The sequence below is a fragment of the Panthera onca genome, chromosome A1 (genome assembly GCF_046562875.1).
Source record: "Panthera onca isolate mPanOnc1 chromosome A1, mPanOnc1 haplotype 2, whole genome shotgun sequence".
Classification (NCBI taxonomy): domain Eukaryota; kingdom Metazoa; phylum Chordata; class Mammalia; order Carnivora; family Felidae; genus Panthera; species Panthera onca.
Genome location: NC_138339.1, coordinates 217,897,895 through 217,917,061, shown reverse-complemented (window position 1 = coordinate 217,917,061; position 19,167 = coordinate 217,897,895). Strand labels below are relative to the sequence as shown.

The 19,167-nt window shown below is 35.0% G+C and overlaps 1 protein-coding gene across 7 annotated transcripts in view; it reads right to left on the bottom strand.

Moving 5' to 3' along the window:
- The window catches only part of RB1 (RB transcriptional corepressor 1), a 191,510-nt gene that overhangs the window by 72,167 nt on the left and 100,176 nt on the right, over positions 1-19,167 (bottom strand). For all 7 annotated transcript variants that reach the window (XM_060637193.3, XM_060637194.3, XM_078433693.2 and 4 more), the window contains 5 exons: positions 17,024-17,140; positions 15,737-15,793; positions 15,620-15,651; positions 15,461-15,537; positions 14,136-14,332 (listed from right to left, as the gene is read on the bottom strand). In XM_060637193.3, the coding sequence (XP_060493176.1) occupies positions 14,136-14,332; positions 15,461-15,537; positions 15,620-15,651; positions 15,737-15,793; positions 17,024-17,140 (480 nt within the window). The remainder of the gene's footprint in view (positions 1-14,135; positions 14,333-15,460; positions 15,538-15,619; positions 15,652-15,736; positions 15,794-17,023; positions 17,141-19,167) is intronic.

Here is a 19,167-nt window from a genome sequence, read left to right as displayed (position 1 = left end):
AAGAGTTGTATTTAGAACAAAATAAAATAATTTCAGTTTTGAATAATGAAGTCAAGTCTCTTAAATCTTAAAAGACTACTAGTTATGGGAGTTAAGGGCAAGAAATTAGGAACACACTGGGTCAGAGTGAGAAAGGTTAAAGCCTTAGGTATATGTTCAGAAAGAATCAGATTTTCAAAAATTAAAATGTTTTCTCTTAACCGGCAAAGAAAAAGTAAATATATGGTTATTTTAAGTAACTCATGAAGTGCTTTTAAAAACCCAACATATGGAAGTTCTAGCGTCAGCAATCAGACAACAAAAGGAAATCAAAGGCATCAGAACTGGCAAAGATGAAGTCAAGCTTTCACTTTTTGCAGATGACATGATACTATACATGGAAAACCCGATATACTCCACCAGAAGTCTGCTAGAACTGATACATGAGTTTAGCAAAGTTGCAGGACACAAAATTAATGTATAGAAATCGGTTGCATTCCTATACACTAATAATGAAGCAACAGAAAGACAAATAAAAAAACTGATCCCATTCACAACTGTACCAAGAATCATAAAATACCTAGGAATAAACCTAACCAAAGATGTAAAAGATCTGTATGCTGAAAACTACAGAAAGCTTATGAAAGAAATTGAAGAAGATAAAAAGAAATGGAAAAACATTCCGTGCTCATGGATTAGAAGAATAAATATTGTTAAAATGTCAATCCTACTCAAAGCTATCTACATGACATTCAATGCAATCCCAACAAAAATTGCACCAGCATTCTTCCCAAAGCTAGAACAAGCAATCCTAAAATTTCTATGGAACCACAAAAGACCCCGAACAGCCAAAGTAATATTGAAGAAGAAGACCAAAGTGGGAGGCATCACAATCCCAGACTTTAGCCTCTACTACAAAGCTGTAATCATCAAGACAGCATGGTATTGGCACAAAAACAGACACACAGACCAATGGAATAGAATAGAAACCCCAGAACTAGACCCACAAAAGTATGGCCAACCAATCTTTGACAAAGCAGGAAAGAATATCCAACGGAAAAAAGACAGTCTCTTTAACAAATGGTGGTGGGAGAATTGGACAACAACATGCAGAAGGATGAAACTAGACCACTTTCTTACACCATTCACAACAATAAGCTCAACATGGATGAAGGACCTGAATGTGAGACAGGAAACCATCAAAACCCTAGAGGAGAAAGCAGGAAAAAACCTCTCTGACCTCAGCCGCATCAATTTCTTACTTGACACATCTCCAAAGGCAAGAGAATTAAAAGCAAAAATGAACTATTGGGACCTCATCAAGATAAACAGCTTCTGCCCTGCAAAGGAAACAACCAACAAAACTAAAAGGCAATTGACGGAATGGGAAAAGATATTTGCAAATGACATATCGGACAAAGGGCTAGTATCCAAAATCTATAAAGAACTCCCCAAACTCCACACCCAAAAAACAAATAATCCAGTGAAGAAATGGGCAGAAGACATAAATAGACACTTCTCTAAAGAAGACATCCAGGTGGCCAAAAGGCACATGAAAAGATGCTCAACGTCACTCATCATCAGGGAAATGCAAATCAAAACCACATTGAGATATCACCTCACGCTGGTCAGAGTGGCTAAAATGAACAAATCAGGAGACTATAGATGCTGGAGAGGATGTGGAGAAATGGCAACCCTCTTGCACTGTTGGTGGGAATGCAAACTGGTGCAGCCGCTCTGGAAAACAGTGTGGAGGTTCCTCAAAAAATTAAAAATAGATCTACCCTATGACTCAGCAATAACACTGCTAGGAATTTACCCTAGGGATACAGGAGTGCTGATGCATAGGGGCACTTGTACCCCAATGTTTACAGCAGCACTTTCAACAATAGCCAAATTATGGAAACAGCCTAAATGTCTATCAACTGATTAATGGATAAAGAAGTTGTGGTTTATATATACAATGGAATACTACTTGGCAGTGAGAAAGAATGAAATCTGGCCTTTTGTAGCAATGTGGACGGAACTGGAGAGTGTGATGCTAAGTGAAATAAGTCAGGCAGAGAAAGACAGATACCATATGTTTTCACTCATATGTGGATCCTGAGAAACTCAACAGAAGACCAGGGGGAGGAGAAGGGGGGAAAAAATTACAGAGAGGGAAGGAGGCAAACCATAAGAGACTCTTAAATACTGAGAATAAACTGAGGGTTGATGGGGGGTGGGGAGGAGGGGAAAGTGGGTGATGGGCATTGAGGAGGGCACCTGTTGGGATGAGCACTGGGTGTTGTAGTGAAACCGTTTGACAATAAATTTCATATTAATAAAATACACAAGATTTCAAAGATTTAGAATGGAAAAATAAAAAAAACCCCATAGAATATTTTCCATTATAGTAGCATGGCTGTTATATAAATATAATACATGGCATCTTAGTATTTCATTATCCTTACCCATATTTTTAGAAAAGAGTTCTATATGACTTAATCATTATCTTACAGTTCACTCACTTTCCTGAGACACAGCTCTCAGAAAAATGTACCTCTTTTAAAAAAACAATGTCTTGTGGTAAATACTAAAACCTTTGTGTAAAGTGCATGAGAGGTTAATGATCTACCATACAAATATAGAACAGATATCCTTTTTGGCTTTTTCAGAGCCACAGGCTTTTCTGCCTTTTGTGTTCACTTCCTGTCAAGTTTGGCAGTTCAAAAGAAGCTTAAAAATTTGTTTGTAAGTTTGTTATCAAATTGGAACTCTAAAAATATAAGCCATTCATTATAACTATACTGCTATGTAAAACAGGCTTTCATTTAAAGTTTGGAAAAATAATAAAAAAAGAAATACTTTAAGTTTTTTCTTATGTAAAAGTTGTGTAACTGAAGGAAGAAATCCACTAATGTTTGGTGACTAAAGAAAAGTAGTACCACAGAATCCATTGTAATGAGTCAGCTATATTTAACAACAATTAAAGGATACTTAACTTTCTTGGGACTTATTAAAAGTAAAACAATAGCTAATAACTAGTACTTCTATGATCTCCATATAAGTACCCCTTCATAGCAGTATTATTCAGAAGATATGATGTATTTAATATAGGAAAACAGAAATAAAATATTTAGGGTATCCTAAATATTCTTTAAGCAGGCATATTTGTAAAAATGTTATCAGTAAATACTATGCATAACTCTTTCAGTCATGATGACGAAGTAACAAATAGGACTTGTCTTCAACAACTCCAAAATTGAACTACATAAATGAAACAATTGTTTTCTGACACTGAACAATAGGCAGCAAAGGACAGTAATCCCAGAGAGAAAGAAAACAAATGGTAAGCCTGACCGCTGCCTCAGTTTACTGCATGGAGAGAATTCCCAGGCTACAACACAAGGAGAAGACACTGAAATAAAACCCAAAGGTCCCTCTCACAGAACTGAAGATTCAGTTCTGAATCAGAACTGAGAATTCAAGGAAGCCAAAGTAGCTAAAATTAGCTGGGCAGAATACCAGAGAAGGGAGAGTTACACAGAAAGTAAAGAGGTGCAAAGAGAGAGCTCCAGAGATCTGCAGAGGGTTAGTCTCAAGTCTTCTTCAGAGGAGAACCCGTCAGTGCATACAAACTACTGAAGCCAAAGAAAAAGCCAGTGGGAAAAGCAGAACCATTCCTGAAGCTGACACAGGTCCAGGAAGAATTCTGATTTCTACCACCCAAAGTGGAAAAACCTATTTAATACATGGAACATGAGGTAGAGTACTCAGAAGGGTGTTACAAATTAGTCATAAATTAAAGACTGCTCTGGCTTTGTCTAAAAACAACAATAACAAAAGCCTTGAAAAGGGTCAAATTATTTTCAAGAAACTAAACTGTGTACCAAAACACAATTCAAGCACAGTGAAAGGAGTATGAAAGTATCTAGGACTCCATAAGGTAAAGCTCACAAAGTCTGGTATCTGATAAGAAATTACAAAGCAGACAAAGAAAAGCAGGGAAATATTAAAAAGGAGAAGTATCAGTCAATAGAAACTGACCTAAAATACAGAGATGCTAGAATATGTAGGCAGGGACTTTAAAAGTTATTCTAACTATATTCTACATGATCAAGAAAATCAAAGAAAGCCCAAACATGTTTTTCCCCATTACATTAAAGAGAGTTTATAAGACATAAAAAAAGATTCAAATAAAACCTCAAGATGATAAATACAGTGTCTGAGATTAAAAGTGCAATAGATGGAATGGCAGATTAGACATTCAGAAGAAAAAATTAATGAACTTGAAGATATAGCTATAGAAACTATCTAAAATGAACAACAAAACACCTGGGGGAAAAAACAAACAAACAAAAACAAGAACAAAATAGAAGATCAGTGAGCTGTGAGACAACTTCAAGTCACCTAATATATTTATGACTGGAATCCCTGAAGGGAGGGGTGGGAGGAGTCAACTAAAATATTTTAAGATAATAATAGATAAAAATTTCCAAATTTGATGAAACCTATAAAGTCCACATATCCAACAACTTTAAGCAAGTGAAACATGAAGAAAATGAAACCAAAGCACACACAGACCTACCTTAAGAAACAAGAAAAAGCTCAAATAAACTATCTTCTAAATATAAGACCTAAATATAAGACCTGAAACCATAAAACTCTGAGAAGAAAATAAAGGCAGTAATTTCTCTGATAGTGGCCATTGCAACATTTTTGTCGCTATGTTTCCTAAGGCAAGGAAAACAAAAGCTAAAATAAACTGTTATGACTGCATGAAAATAAAAAGTTTCTGCACAGGGAAGAAAATAATCATCAATACAAAAGGGCAGGCTGGTGAATGGGAGAAGATACGTGCAAATGACATACTCAAGGAGTTAATATTCAAAATACATAAATATTCAAAATACATACAACTCAACACTAAAAAAAAAATATGAATCAAAAATGGGTAGATGATTTGAATAGACATTTTTCCAAAGAAGACATAGAGCCAACAGATACATGAAAACATGCTCAACCAGTATTCATCAGGGAAATGCAAATCAAAACTACAATGAGCTATCACCTTACACCTGTCAGAATGACGATTCGAAAAGACAATAGTTGACCAGTGGCCTTATGGATAAGATAAACAGTCAATCAACTCATATCTTATATGCTATATACATTATATACCGTATTCTTACAATGAAGCAAGCTAGAAAAAATGTTATTAGGAAAATTATACAGAAAGGAAAATACAGTATCTATAATAGTGCACTATATGTACAGAAAAACATCTGGGTATAAGTGGACCCATTCATTTCAAAGTCTTCTGTTCAAGAGTCAATTCAACTGTACACATTGCCTATAAGAAATCTACTTTAAGTATAAAGACACAAATAGGTTAAAAGTAAAAGGATGGGATAAATATGCCAAGCTTGTATTAATGAAAAGAAAGCTGGAGTGGTTTTACTAATATCAGACAAAGCAGTTTTCAGAGCAAAGAATATTACCAGTGATAAAAGGGGTCATCTCATAATAATTAAGGTGTAGATTCATCAAGAAGACATTATAATTCTAATTGTTTATGCACCTAAATTCTATATGTAAGACAATAAACTAGGTTTTGTTAAAGAGATTATTTAAAAATTAAGACAGGGGCTTTTAATTTTTCGGAACTCTCTAACCCTCTGCCTCTCCTAGAACCTCTTATCTCAAGGTCACTTCCTTCAAGTATTGAAGACTTTGGTCCCTAGTCCACACTCGTCCTAACACATGTCCTGGGTGACTTCACTGTTCACTCAGCCTCTTGGTTCCTTGACCACCTCATTTCCAGTGGTGTTCATGTGCATTCCAACTCATTTATGCATTCCTAAGTTTATTTCTTAGAATACAGTAAACTATGCAGAAATGTTCTAGCTCTGGAATATGAAGTTGAAATCTCTTTCTATTAAATTTCATTAAAAGAGGTTTCTTAAAACCTCCACTTTCTCCATCAGCCTCCTATCTCTTCTATGCAACTGAAACTACTAAACTTACCACTTTAATCACTCTGACCAACTTCCTCACTTTATTTGCCCCATTATCAGTCTACCACATCTGTGTTGGCAAACCCTAATATCCTGGGTCAATCTAGCTGTTGGTCTTTTCTAATCCTACATCTAGTTGCTAGGTGGTGCTGGAAAAAATCATGCCACCACAAAGAGTTGGGGTGGCACTACAAATTTAAAATTTCTACCTTCAAAATTTCCTTCAGTGCTGCTAGGTAATCCTCTTATCTTTCATCACTCAGTTCTATTATTCTCCTCAGCAACAATTTCAAATTGTATGCACTCTCCTCAAACTTCTGACTATACTACTTTGGACTCCCTTCTACCCTCTATCAACTCATCCTCAGCAAACTACTCAGCTCTATTTTATATATAAAAATAAAGCCATCAAATGGAAACTTCCTCATTTTCTGCCATGGCACCCACATACCAACCTTACTGGTAACTGCTTCCGTTCTTTCCATTTTGCCACACGATATTTGCCATCCCACCTTGCTTCCCTTTCAATTTTTTTTTTAGTATTTATTTTTGAGAGAGAGAGAGAGAGAGAGAGAGAGAGAGAGGGGGAGAGGCAGAGAGAGAGAGGGAGACACAGAATCTGAAGCAGGTTCCAGGCTCTGAGCTTCCAGCACAGAGCCTGACATGGGGCTTGAACCCATGAACCATGAGATCATGACCTAAGCCGGTCAGATGTTTAACTGACTGAGCCACCCAGATGTCCACCCTGCCTCTCTTCAAACAAGACATGACACCTATTCAAGGGAGCCCCTTGAATCTGGACAGGACCTGTGATTCCTCTCACCAACAGAATACAGCTTTCAGCTACAGTTCTTTCAGAAGCTTCTTGGAAGCCAGCTGCTATGTAAGACAAATGACTACCCTAAAACCAAAATGCTGTGAGATGCCACCTGGAGTAGGGAAAATAGAAGGGAGGAAAGAAAAGGTGACCATGTATGAGGGGCAGCCAGGCGCCAGACTTGTGAGTTAAGAAGCACGTGGAGGTGGATCTTGCCCCTGATACCACACCGTCAGGAATGAACTGCCCAGTCAAACTCTTCCTAAATCCCTGACCCACAGAATCATGAGCAAAATAAAACGGGTGTTTTAACCCACTAATGTGTCATCCAGCAACTTCAGAACACTCCTAGTGACTCTATTCCATCAACATTTAATCCTACCTTTCCCATCTTGAAAAATAATCTTCCCTCCACCTCACACACTTGGCAGCTGTATCTTTATTTCCCTTCACAGACAAGACTCTCATAAAAGTTATCTACAATCACTGTCTCCACTTTATCTCTCATTCACATCTCTTCAAAATTCCACTGCAACCTACTCCTGCCTCTACCACTTCTATTAACAGTCCTTGCTACCATCACCAGTGGCCTTGTTGCCCAAACGAATGAATACTTTTCAGTTCTTACTGGCTGCTCCTATAGTATCTGAAACAGCAACCACTGACTCAGACCTTGTAATGTCTTTCTCTTTATGACACCACTTCTGATTTTCCTCTTATCTCTCTAGCTGTTCTATTTCAATCTCTTTTGTAGGCTTCTCTTTTCTGTCTAGCTCTTAAATGTCAGAGAGCCTCAGGATTCTATCTTTAGCCACCTTCTCTTCTTAGACAGCAGTCCCCCTCAACTGCAGTTTTGCTTTCTATGGTTTCAATTACCCAGTCAACTGCAGCATAGAAGCAGAAGATTCTCCTTGTAGGGTATGATCGGACAGTCAGTAGGAGCCTAAATTCACCTCACTTCCATCACATAGGCATTTTATCATCTCACATCATCACAAGAATAAGGGTGACTATAATACAATAAAATACTTTGAGACAGACCACACAAATTTTAGAGTATATTGTTACAATTGTTCTATTTTATTTTTTGTTGTTGTTAATCTCTTACTATGCCTACTAATACTAAATTAACTTTATCACAGGTATATATGTATAGGAAAAACAATACATAATACTATTCATGGTTTCAGGCATCCACTGGGGGTCTTGGAACACATCCTCTGTGGATAAGAAGGAACTACTGTACTACATTTTCTCTTTAGGTGATCTTATCCATTCTCCAAACTTTAGTTACTTGGTAAAAACATACAGATTAACAGCTTCAGAGCCAGAGAGACTTGTGTTCAAACCACAGCTTTGCATTTAACTTGTGTGGTCTAGGACAAGTTATTGAAATTTTCTAAGAATTTATTCATTTAGAATACTACATCAAAAATCATCATAAAAATTAAATATTAAAAGAACTACTCACAGGGCATCTGGGTGGCTCAGTTGGTTGAGTGTCGAACTCTTGGTTTAGGCTCAAGTCATGATCACACAGTTCGTGGGTTTGAGCCCGTGTCTGGCTCTGCACCATCAGTGTGGAGCCTGCTTGGGATTCTCTCTCTTTGCCCCTCCCCCTCACATGCCTGTGCGCACATGCTCTCTCTCACAACATAAACATTAAAAAAATAAAAGAACTACTCATCACAGTGCCTAGCACAAGATGAACTGTCAATAAAGGGTAGAAACTGTTATTATATATGTGTCAGCAGCTCTCAGGTTCATATTCCTAGCTTAGATTTCTTTCCTAAGCTCCAGACATACATAACCAACTGCTACTGGACACATCTACTTGAATGACCTACAATCACTTCAAACTCAACATAATTAAATGAAATTCATCTTTCCAAGGAAATTTCATCCAATCCCAGGTATCTTAGTGAAAGACACTACCTACATTTCATCATTAGTTGACCCCTCTCTATCCTTCCTTCCCACTTATTAAATTGCACATGCATAATATGATGTCAGATACTGTTCTGAGTGCTTTATATACGGTAACACAATTAACATGAGACATGCACAGGTAATAAGATACAAAGTTTATAAATGACTAATAAGTAGTATAAATAGACACTGTAAGGCTGTAAAGGAGGAAGAATGACTACAGACTAGGATGATCATGAAAAACAAAGTGGAAGTAGAACTAAAACTCCGGTAAATAAAAAGGCAGGGAAAGTATTTTAAATTGGGCCTATGAAGTGAATAAAGACTCAGGGATAGGCAGAAACAAACGTGGTTGTGTGAGTTATAGTAAAAGAAAAGTCTGAATGGAGAAGAGAATACAAGGGAGACATTCTCAAACATTTTGGACTCATAACACTTTTACATTCTTAAAATTACTCAGGATTATTCAAGACCCAAAAAACTTTGTTCATGTGGACTTTATCTCTCAATATTTACTGTATTAGTAATTTTTAAAATTAAGTTTAATTCAAAACAGAAAATTTCTAAGAATGTGACTTAAAGAACCAAAATTAACCATTGTATGTTAATATATGTTAAATAATATGTTAATATTTTATAAACTCATTATATATTAAGCATAAATAGCCATATTTTTCAAAAAAAATTAGTGAGCACACTGGCACTGTTTTATAATCTTGTAAATCTCTGGTTTCCTAGAAGAGACCTGAATTCTCATAACTGTCTCTATATCTACTTTGTTGCACTAACAACAAGGTACTGGTTGCTTGCATAAGAAAACCTGGCCTCACACAATAGGTAGTTGGAAAAAGGAGTGTTTTAATACAGTTTTCAGATAATAATGGATATATTTCTTTGATACTACCCTAAAACTTGGCAAGCTATAGTTCCTTAAAGGTTAATTGCAATATGGAATGGGGAACAACATCAATAAACAAAAATAAACTTTTCATATTCTGAGACCTTAAAATCTGTTGGTCTGGGGCACCTAGGTGGTTCAGTTAGTTAAGTGTCCGACTCTTGGTTTTGGCTAAGGTCATGATCTAACAGTTGGTGAGATCAAGCCCCAAGTCAGGCTCCATGCTGACAGCATGGAACCTGCTTGGGATTTTCTACCTCTCTCTCTGCCCTTCACTGAATTATGGAGATCTTACAAATGTTGACAAATCTCCTTATACGATATCAAGTCACATTTATTAATGTACCACTGATTTCATCAGAAGTCTCTGAATGCTTATAGTGGATACAAGCTTAACAAAATTCTAATTTTCACTTGAAAACTCAAAATTCACCATTGGCAATATTTATTGTCAGTTGTTTTGAACCATGTGTGCGTGAAAATGGAGATTCAATAAAATTAATACTTCTTACTGGTTCACCAATGACATTCTTAAATAAAACTGACTGTTCTGTATTTTAATTGAGAGTTTGTGGTGGTGAAGAATACAATGACTACTCGCCAGTTGGATGCTGATCTAATACCTACAAAGGTGCCAACACTCTTACGTCACTGATATAAATGTCAACAGAGTAAAAAAGAGAAGTAACATCTGAATAGCAACATAAAAATACTTTTTATCTTGCAGATTCCCTAAAATGGTTTGAGGGACACCAGGAAGTGTAAGACCATACTTTGAACTGCTGATACAAGAAAAAAGGAGACAAAGCTTCCAAAAGAGAACCTTGAGGGATCAAAGAGTTGACCTAAATAAATTTCCCATTCTAAAAACTTGCATCCGGGGTGCCTGGGTGACTCAGTTGAGCATCTGACTTCAGCTCAGGTCATGATCTCGCAGTTCATGAGTTCAAGCCCCGCGTCAGTCTCTGGTGCTGACAGCTCAGAGCCTGGAGCCTGCTTCAGATTCTGTGCCCCCCTTTCTCTCTGCCCCACCCCTGCTTGTGCTCGGTCTCTGTCTTTCAAAAATGCATAAACATTAAGAAAAAAATTTAAAAACCTCCACCTGATTCCTTTGACCCTCTTCACAGGCTGGGTAATTTTCAAGTTGTATCCTGGATGTCATAAATGTTAAGTTGTAAAGATTCTGGATTCTGTCGTTTTTCCCTCAAATGAGTACTGTTTTGTTTTTAAGCAGACAATTATTTTTGCTGAACTTGAACTATAAACTGTTTATTTGGGCATTAGCACCTGTCTCACTTCAGATCCTTTGTCTTTCATTAAGCTGCTTTGAATTTATTACACTGCAATAACTTAGGTCTCAGACAGAGATATGGGTAGACAGAATCTGGGCACTCTTTCTCTGGCTCTTTCCTTTGCAAAATCTGTCCATTCTATTCAGTAGCCAAGGTTTCCCCAGCTTCAGTTTTCTAGTTTCCCTGGCCTGAAAGCCTACAGTTTTCCCACTGGCACCCCCCGCCCCACCCCATCTTATTATAACTTCTCACCTAAAAAGCTTCCTTCCCAGCTCAGGGGTCCCCTTCACGCCTAAAGAGTCTGTCTACTCTTCCTGTCCAGGGGTTTCAGGCAGTTGCTTTTTGGATTACATAGAGGTTTCATAGCTTTTTTGAGGGGAGTCGTATGGTAGTCTCTTCCTCCATCATTACCAGATATACAGATCCCTCACAGAAGGTTTTTGTTTAGTTAGCATTATGAGATTTGGTTTTTTATGTTTATTTATTTCTTCTGAGAGAGAGAAAAAAAAGGGAAGGGGAGGGAGGGAGGGAGGGAGGGAGAGGGAGGAAGAGAGAGAGAGAGAGAGAGAGAGAGAGAGAGAGAGAGAATATCCCAACCAGGCTCCACACTCAGCATGGAGCCCAACACAGGGCTCGATTGCATGACCATGAGATCATGACCTGAGCTGAAATCAAAAGTCAGAACTTAACAGACTGAGTCACCCAGGCACCCTGAGATTTGCATCTTAAAATGATTTCTCTAGTTGCTGCCAGAGAAATAGTCTTAAGGAAGTTAGAAATGCAAGGAGATCAACAGAAAGAGTCCACAATATCCCCAGAAAGAAAGACCACTTAGAAAATAAAATACCCAATGTACTTTGGTTTATAAAGATTTTATTGAGAGAAATCTGATGAATTTTGAATACACTAAAAGAAAGATATCCAAATCTCACCTCATCATCTACTGGCATTATAAACTGCTTAAGTGATTTAAAAGGCTTAAACATCTGGAAGTCATTTAATCTAACTCTTAGGTATGGTTTGTTCTAAATTGCCTCTAATTTCTTTAAATTTCCATAGAACAAAAGTTCACTAAGTTTTCCAATAGACTTTTTAGCATTTTATACTTATATATTACCTGTTAAACTCTCTGGTATTGAAACAAAGAAAGGTGTGCTTTTTCCTTATTCTATTCTTGATTTATTAAATCTCAAGATTGTGTAGCAAAGATGCTAAGACTTTTCCCCATGCAACCATTAAAATCCAATGATGTTCTTCCTTTCATTAAATTGTTGGAAGGAAAAGTAAGTAGTACCTCACTTGATGTTTCCCTGGGTAAACAACATTGTTTGAATCTACAGTTTAATGAAAAAATTGTATTATGATACAGAATCAAAAAATTATTAAAGTTTTCTCTCTTGATCTGGGTGTTGGCAACATGGGTGTGTTCAATTTGTGAAAAATTCATCAAACTATAAACTTGTTATATATACTTTTCTGCATATATATTATACTTCAATTAAAAAAAAAAACAATCTGCGAAAGCTGAGATATATCTATGGTATGTACCTTCTCTAAAATGTCAATTATTCTCATGGGAAAAATTCAGAGTATTCTATTTGTGTAGTGTGACTTATCTTCACAGTTACCCTATTCCCTTATCAAAAAGGTAAACATTTTAGAAGTAAAATATGTGACATATTAAATATTAAATATTTGACATATTAAAAATATATGACAATAAAAATCATCTATAACTTCATCCCCTAGCAATACCAACTGCATTTAGAATTTAAATTTAGAGGCTTATGACCTCCATATCATTGTATTAATATATGATACCCTTTTCTAGGCTTTGGGCATGTCACTTTTTCTCCAAAATTTCTCAAAAATAAAGGAACATTGTTTAGAATCCTAGAACACCAGTAACTGAACTAAACAGGCTTGAACACAAGCAATTTATAAACAGTAAATGTCTACTACTTCCTCCATAAGTTTCAGAGCCCATGTCTTTTCTGTATCTTCACAATGTCTACCCCAATGCAAGGCATGTTGCAGACGTGTACTGATGGAAAAAAAAAAACCTAATTCTTTAAAAGAAATGACAACAGTCACTTTCATATGATACAGTAATGTTTTGATTTCAATGTCTAGAAGGAGAGGGCATATCAATCTCTGAAAAGTACTCTTTATTAATTTCTTTACCTATTTATTCATTTTTGCCATTCTCATTTAATCCCTCAGAAATCACCTAGATTTCTCCTAACTACTCCTGATCTTATAAAGTGGAAGCTCCTGTATAATGGGGTTACTAAATTCAACTATAGCAATGCAACAGCTTTCTATCTACTTGGCTTACTTCTCTCCTGTTCTATCTACTCTATCCCTACAGCAATGCAAGAAAACACTAAGACATAAGTTATCTCTTAGCCATTAAACTTTTAAAACATCAAAAAATTTAAACTAAGGCTTACATGTATAGATTAGAATTCTAGTGTAACTAAAGTCAAAGTTTTCATTGCCATTTCTATATACTAGCATAAATGAAAAGTTACATGCTTAGCATGGAACAAACTTTCAAAAGAAACCAACCCCATATTAATCTACAAATCTGGTGAGTCACAAAGTATTACCCAACTATGGAGATTTAAAAAGCATAACACAGAAGAAATTCAAATAAGTATCTTACTATTGCCATCTTTATGAAACAAAAGCCTTATCAATAGCTTATATGCTATAAATAAAATACCTAGAGAATATGATTTGTGCTCCTACAATGCTATAAACAATAACTGTAATCAAACAATACTATAGGGTTTTGGACTATCTTTAATGATAGAACAAAAAAAATCCAAATAAATTCAACCAGAAAACTATACTTTTAAATCATTTAAATAGCATAATCTTAATTTTTACCTTTTTTTAGAATTTAAGAGCATTTAAATTTTCAAATATGCCATCTTTAAATATACTGCTCAAATACTTTATTCTGCTTTGCTTTAAAGTACCATGTTTTAATTAAAGCTATTCCTAAATAAATCATTGTAGCGGATGGTCTAGGGAGCCCAAGTAAAAGAGAAAACTCCATGCTAATATTCCACTTGATTCTTGGGATATACACTGAATTACAGTGTTCATTAAATTGCATTTGCTCTTCAGGTAAATTTTAACAAATAGTTCTAACAGATAACTGTTATCCATTTGCATATCAATATTTTTAATTGTTTTAGCTAGTTACTTACAGAGAGCCATGCAAGGGATTCCATGATTCGATGTTCACATCGCTCTAAATGTTTTATCATTTCTCTGGTCAAGTTGGCTTCTGCTTTGATAAAACTTTCAATCACTTTGTAAAAATCAAAGGCTTTTAAATTAAGTACATTCAGAATCCATGGGAAGGACAAATCTGTTCCAGTATCAAGATTCTGAGATGTACTTCCTAAAAATGAAAGAAAAAGTTTAACTTAGGTATGAAATGTTAAGCCTTGAATTATGTATTTTTAGCTTGGAAGGTTTTATCAAACAAAAAAAACACAGCAGAAAAGCTACACAAAAATTTCTATTTAGAGCAGATTTGTTTTTCATTTTGTTTAATTTATTTTAAGTAGCCTCCATGCCCAACATGGGGCTTGATTTCACGACCATGAAATTGAGAGCTGTGTGCTGTACAGATTGAGCCAGTCAGGTGCTCCTAGAGCAAAATTTTTATTGTGGAGTCCAAGGACCCAAAAGAAATAGGCTTCTAAATTTTGGGTGTATGTCTACACACGTTTTTCCTAAATAGAGGGCTTATGCTTCTATCAGATTTTCAAAGATTTAAATACCCTACCCTTATATCAGGAACGAGTATAATATCTAACCAGCAATGCATTAGCATATCCATTTTAACAACCTCAATAATCCCTGATGTTGGGAGGGAAGGATTCTTTAAAATTTTGCTAATTTGGTTAGAAAACAGCAACTCTTTTAAATGTGTCTTTCTGGTTATTAATGAGGATTCACAGTTTTCCACATATGTTGAGCAGTTTTAAGTTTCTCTTTTATTGCGTATTTGTACCCTAGGTAAATTTTCTTTTGTTTTCACAAACAAGACTTCTTAATATCTACAATATTATTTGCAAAACAATACATGTCTAAAATTGTATCATTTAAAAAACACCATCAGTGGCTTCTGTTCCATTTATCTGGTGAACCATAGCTCCAATCTTTGCTCTCACTGCCATAAAGTCTATAGCAGTGTTTCCGTATAGGGAAATGCTACTTTTTGTACTCCTTGGAAATTCACAATCTCCTGTCTTGAAAGGGATTTCAAAGGTTCATTTCCTAGATTCAGGATAGCCCAGAATAAGAGCCTACTGAAATACTATTCCCAAGATGACCTGAAATAATTAAGATAACACATTTAAATGATTTATGGTGACTACTTATATTCTTCAGTATATACTGATCTAACATATGCATATCATCCCCTTAACTCCACCCCCCCAAAAAAAACCCACCACACCTTAGGTAAGTTTTTTAAACTTTAAACTGAACTAAAATGTTTATTGACTAAAATTTAACTTACTGCTATATGTAGCCATTACAACCTCAAGAGCGCATGCCAACAAAGACATATGAAAGATGTTGTCATTCAGGAGTTTACTAAAGAAAAGAAAAAGAATGATTTTGAAACATTTACTTTTATAAAAAGAAGAAATTGTTTTATTAAAACTAAAGAATTTACCTAAAATTTTGAATGGATAATCGTTCTTCTTCCTAAAACAGATATAAAAAATGTTTAGTTAATGTCTTTTTTATGTCAGCATTAAATTTTCTTTCCATTATGTTCTTTTTAACTTACTGATTTAAGCATAGATTCCATTACTCGGTAATATAATCGGACTCCAAGTTTGTATCTCTAGAAAGAAAAAAAATTAGATTCCACTACTTTAAAAATCATAATTATTAATTTTAAAGAAGTTTTCTCTTGAAACATATTTCTGATACTTCTTAGGAAACTGAATACCAAGACACCACAAAAACTAGCTTGTCTAAAACTTAAGACTTCAGTATAAAATGCTTAAATTCCCAATAAATTATCAAGAGGGAAGGTCCAGTACTTGGTTTTCCTTCATTTCCACTTCAGTCCATATCAATCAATACACACACACACACACACACACACACACACACACACGCACACACACTATATACATGGTGCTAGGGTTAACTCTTTTATATACTAACGTAATGCTTCTTGTGGCCTAGGTTACGTATTTTCACATTAGCTCTCCAGGACTGAGAATAGTCTGTCCATAAAACTGGAAAAGGCAATAATCTGACCCAACTGATGTTACCCGCAAAAAGTTTTAACCAAATAAATAGTTCCTATTAGTTCAAAGAATAACAAAATTTTAGATATACACACACAAACCATATTCCTTCATTCAAATTATAAGCATAAATTTCATATATAACCAAAAATACTTATAAATACATTTAAAACACTATTAGCATCCAAATATAACCTCACTATGCTGAAATAAATGTATACAGATTATAGTTTTCAAACATATTTTTATGTTACCTCACTATTTCCACACAATGAAGCAGAGCAAATACAGAAACCCAAATCTCAAAGAAGTTTAATGGCAGTTCATAAATGGCAGAACCAGATATAAACCCAGGGTTCTGATTCAGAGCCCATATCTTTACCCAATGTACTGGTTTTAGATATTCTGAAATAATAATAGTAGTAAAATGATATCACTACCACCGATAAATAGCAGGTATAATATGATCCCATTCAGAGAGGTATATGCATTCACGAATATTCATATATGTATAAGCCAAAGACTATACACCAAAAATTTAATAGTATCAAAGATTTTAATTTTTTCTACTGATTTTTTAAAAAATTTCTACAATTTGTGTAAAAACTTCTACATGTTTACTTTTAGTTTCTGTAATAGTGTAAGGGGCATTTTCTTATAAAATTTTCCATAAGCAGCAGCATACACAGGCAGGTAAGATACAGAATCTACCAATATAAGACAAATATTGTTGTAATATTTTCACAATTTGGAAAGACATTATATTTGAAATTATTTCTATTATAGTGACACCAATCGAAATGAACTCAAGTTACCTGTGATCCAATTTCCATACATCCCTGTCCCACAGCTTTAGCAAATTTCTCTTTAAAGATGCATCCAATATCCTTCACTCTTTTCAGGATACTTTCCTTTGGATTCACTGTGCAGTTCTTTAAAGAAGAAAAACTTAAGTCAATGTTGAGGATACTATTCAATCATAATTAACATGTCTGTCCTATAATATACAACTTTTCACTTTCGATTATTTACACTATGGAAATACTTCCATAAAAACTAGGTAAACACAACTACTGAAAATAAAAGGAGCATAAACAATTTCATTTTAGGATGTTAGTAACCAAAAAACACTAAAGCACAAATAAAAAAACCCTACTATCTAAATTTTCTGCTGCTATGTTAAAGAAGAGATTTGGTAGCCCCTCCATCCATCAAAAAAGAGCCTCAAAGACATTACAAAACTGATACCATGAAAATACAAAGGATCATAAGTAACTACTAAGAACAATTATACACCAACAACTGGAAAACCTAAAAGAAAAAGAAAACTTCTTAGAAACATACAAACTACCAAATCTGAACCATGAAGAAACATAAAACCTGATCAATCAAGAAACAAAAGTAATAATCAAGAAACAAAAGTCAAGATCCAGACAGCTTCACAGGTGAATTTTATCAAACATCCAAAAAAGAATACCAAAACTTCTCACACCCTTCCAAAAAATAGAAGAAATAACACTTCCAAACACATTTTACAAGGCCAGCATTACCCTGACACCAAAACCAGACAAGGATACCACATGACAACAAAATTATAGGCCAATATCCCTGATGAATGTAAATGCAAAAATCCACACACAACAAACGATTAGGAAGCCAAATTAAACAATATGTTAAAGGATCATATACCACAATCAAGTGATATTTATTCCAGAGATGCTAGGATGGCTCCACATTCACAAATCAATCGATATGATACATTAACACAATGAAGGATAAAAATCATACAGTCTCAATAGATGCAGAAAATTCTTGACAAAATTCAACATCCATTTACAATAAAAACTCTCAACAAAGCAAATAGAGAGAGAACATACTTCAATATAATAAAAGCCATTTATGACAAGCCCACAGCTAACATCATATTCAGTGGTGAAAAGCTGACAGATTTTCCTGTAAGATCAGAAACAAAGACGCTCACTCTCCTCCCACTGTTATTCAACATAGTATTGAAAGTCTTAGCCAGAGCAAATTGGCAAGAAAAAGAAATAACAGGCATCCAAACTGGAAAAGAAGTAAAACTGTGTCTATTGACACATGACACATTATATATAAAAAACCCTAAAGACTCCATCAAATCATCGTTAGAATAAACAAATTTAGTAAAGTTGCAGGATACAAAATCAATGGACAGAAATCAGGTGTGTTTCTATGCACTAATAATGTACTAACAGAAAGAGAAATTAATAAAAAATCCCATTTACAATTGCATCAAAAAGAATAAATTACCTAGAAAAGAAACTGAAGAAGACAAAAATAAATGCAAAGATATCCCATGTTCATGGGCTGGAAGGATTAGTATTGTTAAAATGTCCATACTACCCAAAGCAATCTACAGATTCAATGCAATCCCTATCAAAATTCCAATGGCTTTTCCACAGAAATAAGTGATCCAAAAGTCTGTACCCATCAACAAAAGATTCAAGTAATCTTGAGAAAGAAGAAAGAACAAATCACACTACCTGATTTCAAACTGTATTACAAAGCTATAGTAATCAAAACAGTACGTTATTAGCACAAAACAGACATGCAGAGCAGTGGAACAGAATAGAGCCCAGAAATAAACTCATGCATACAATTAATCTGTGACAACGGACGCAAAAATATACAATGGGGAAAAGACGGTCTCTTCAATAAACAGTGCTGGGGAAACTAGACAGCCACAGGAAAAAGAATAAAACTTGCCAACAATACAAAAAATTAACTCAAAGTGGATTAAAGACCTAAATATAAGACACGATACCATAAAACTCCTAGAAGAAAACATAGGAGATAAACTCCTTGACATTAGTCCACAAAACAAAAAGGAAACCAATCTACTGAATGAGAGAAATATTGGCAAATCATATATTTAGCAAGGGGTTAATATTCAAAATATATAAATAACTCATACAAGTCA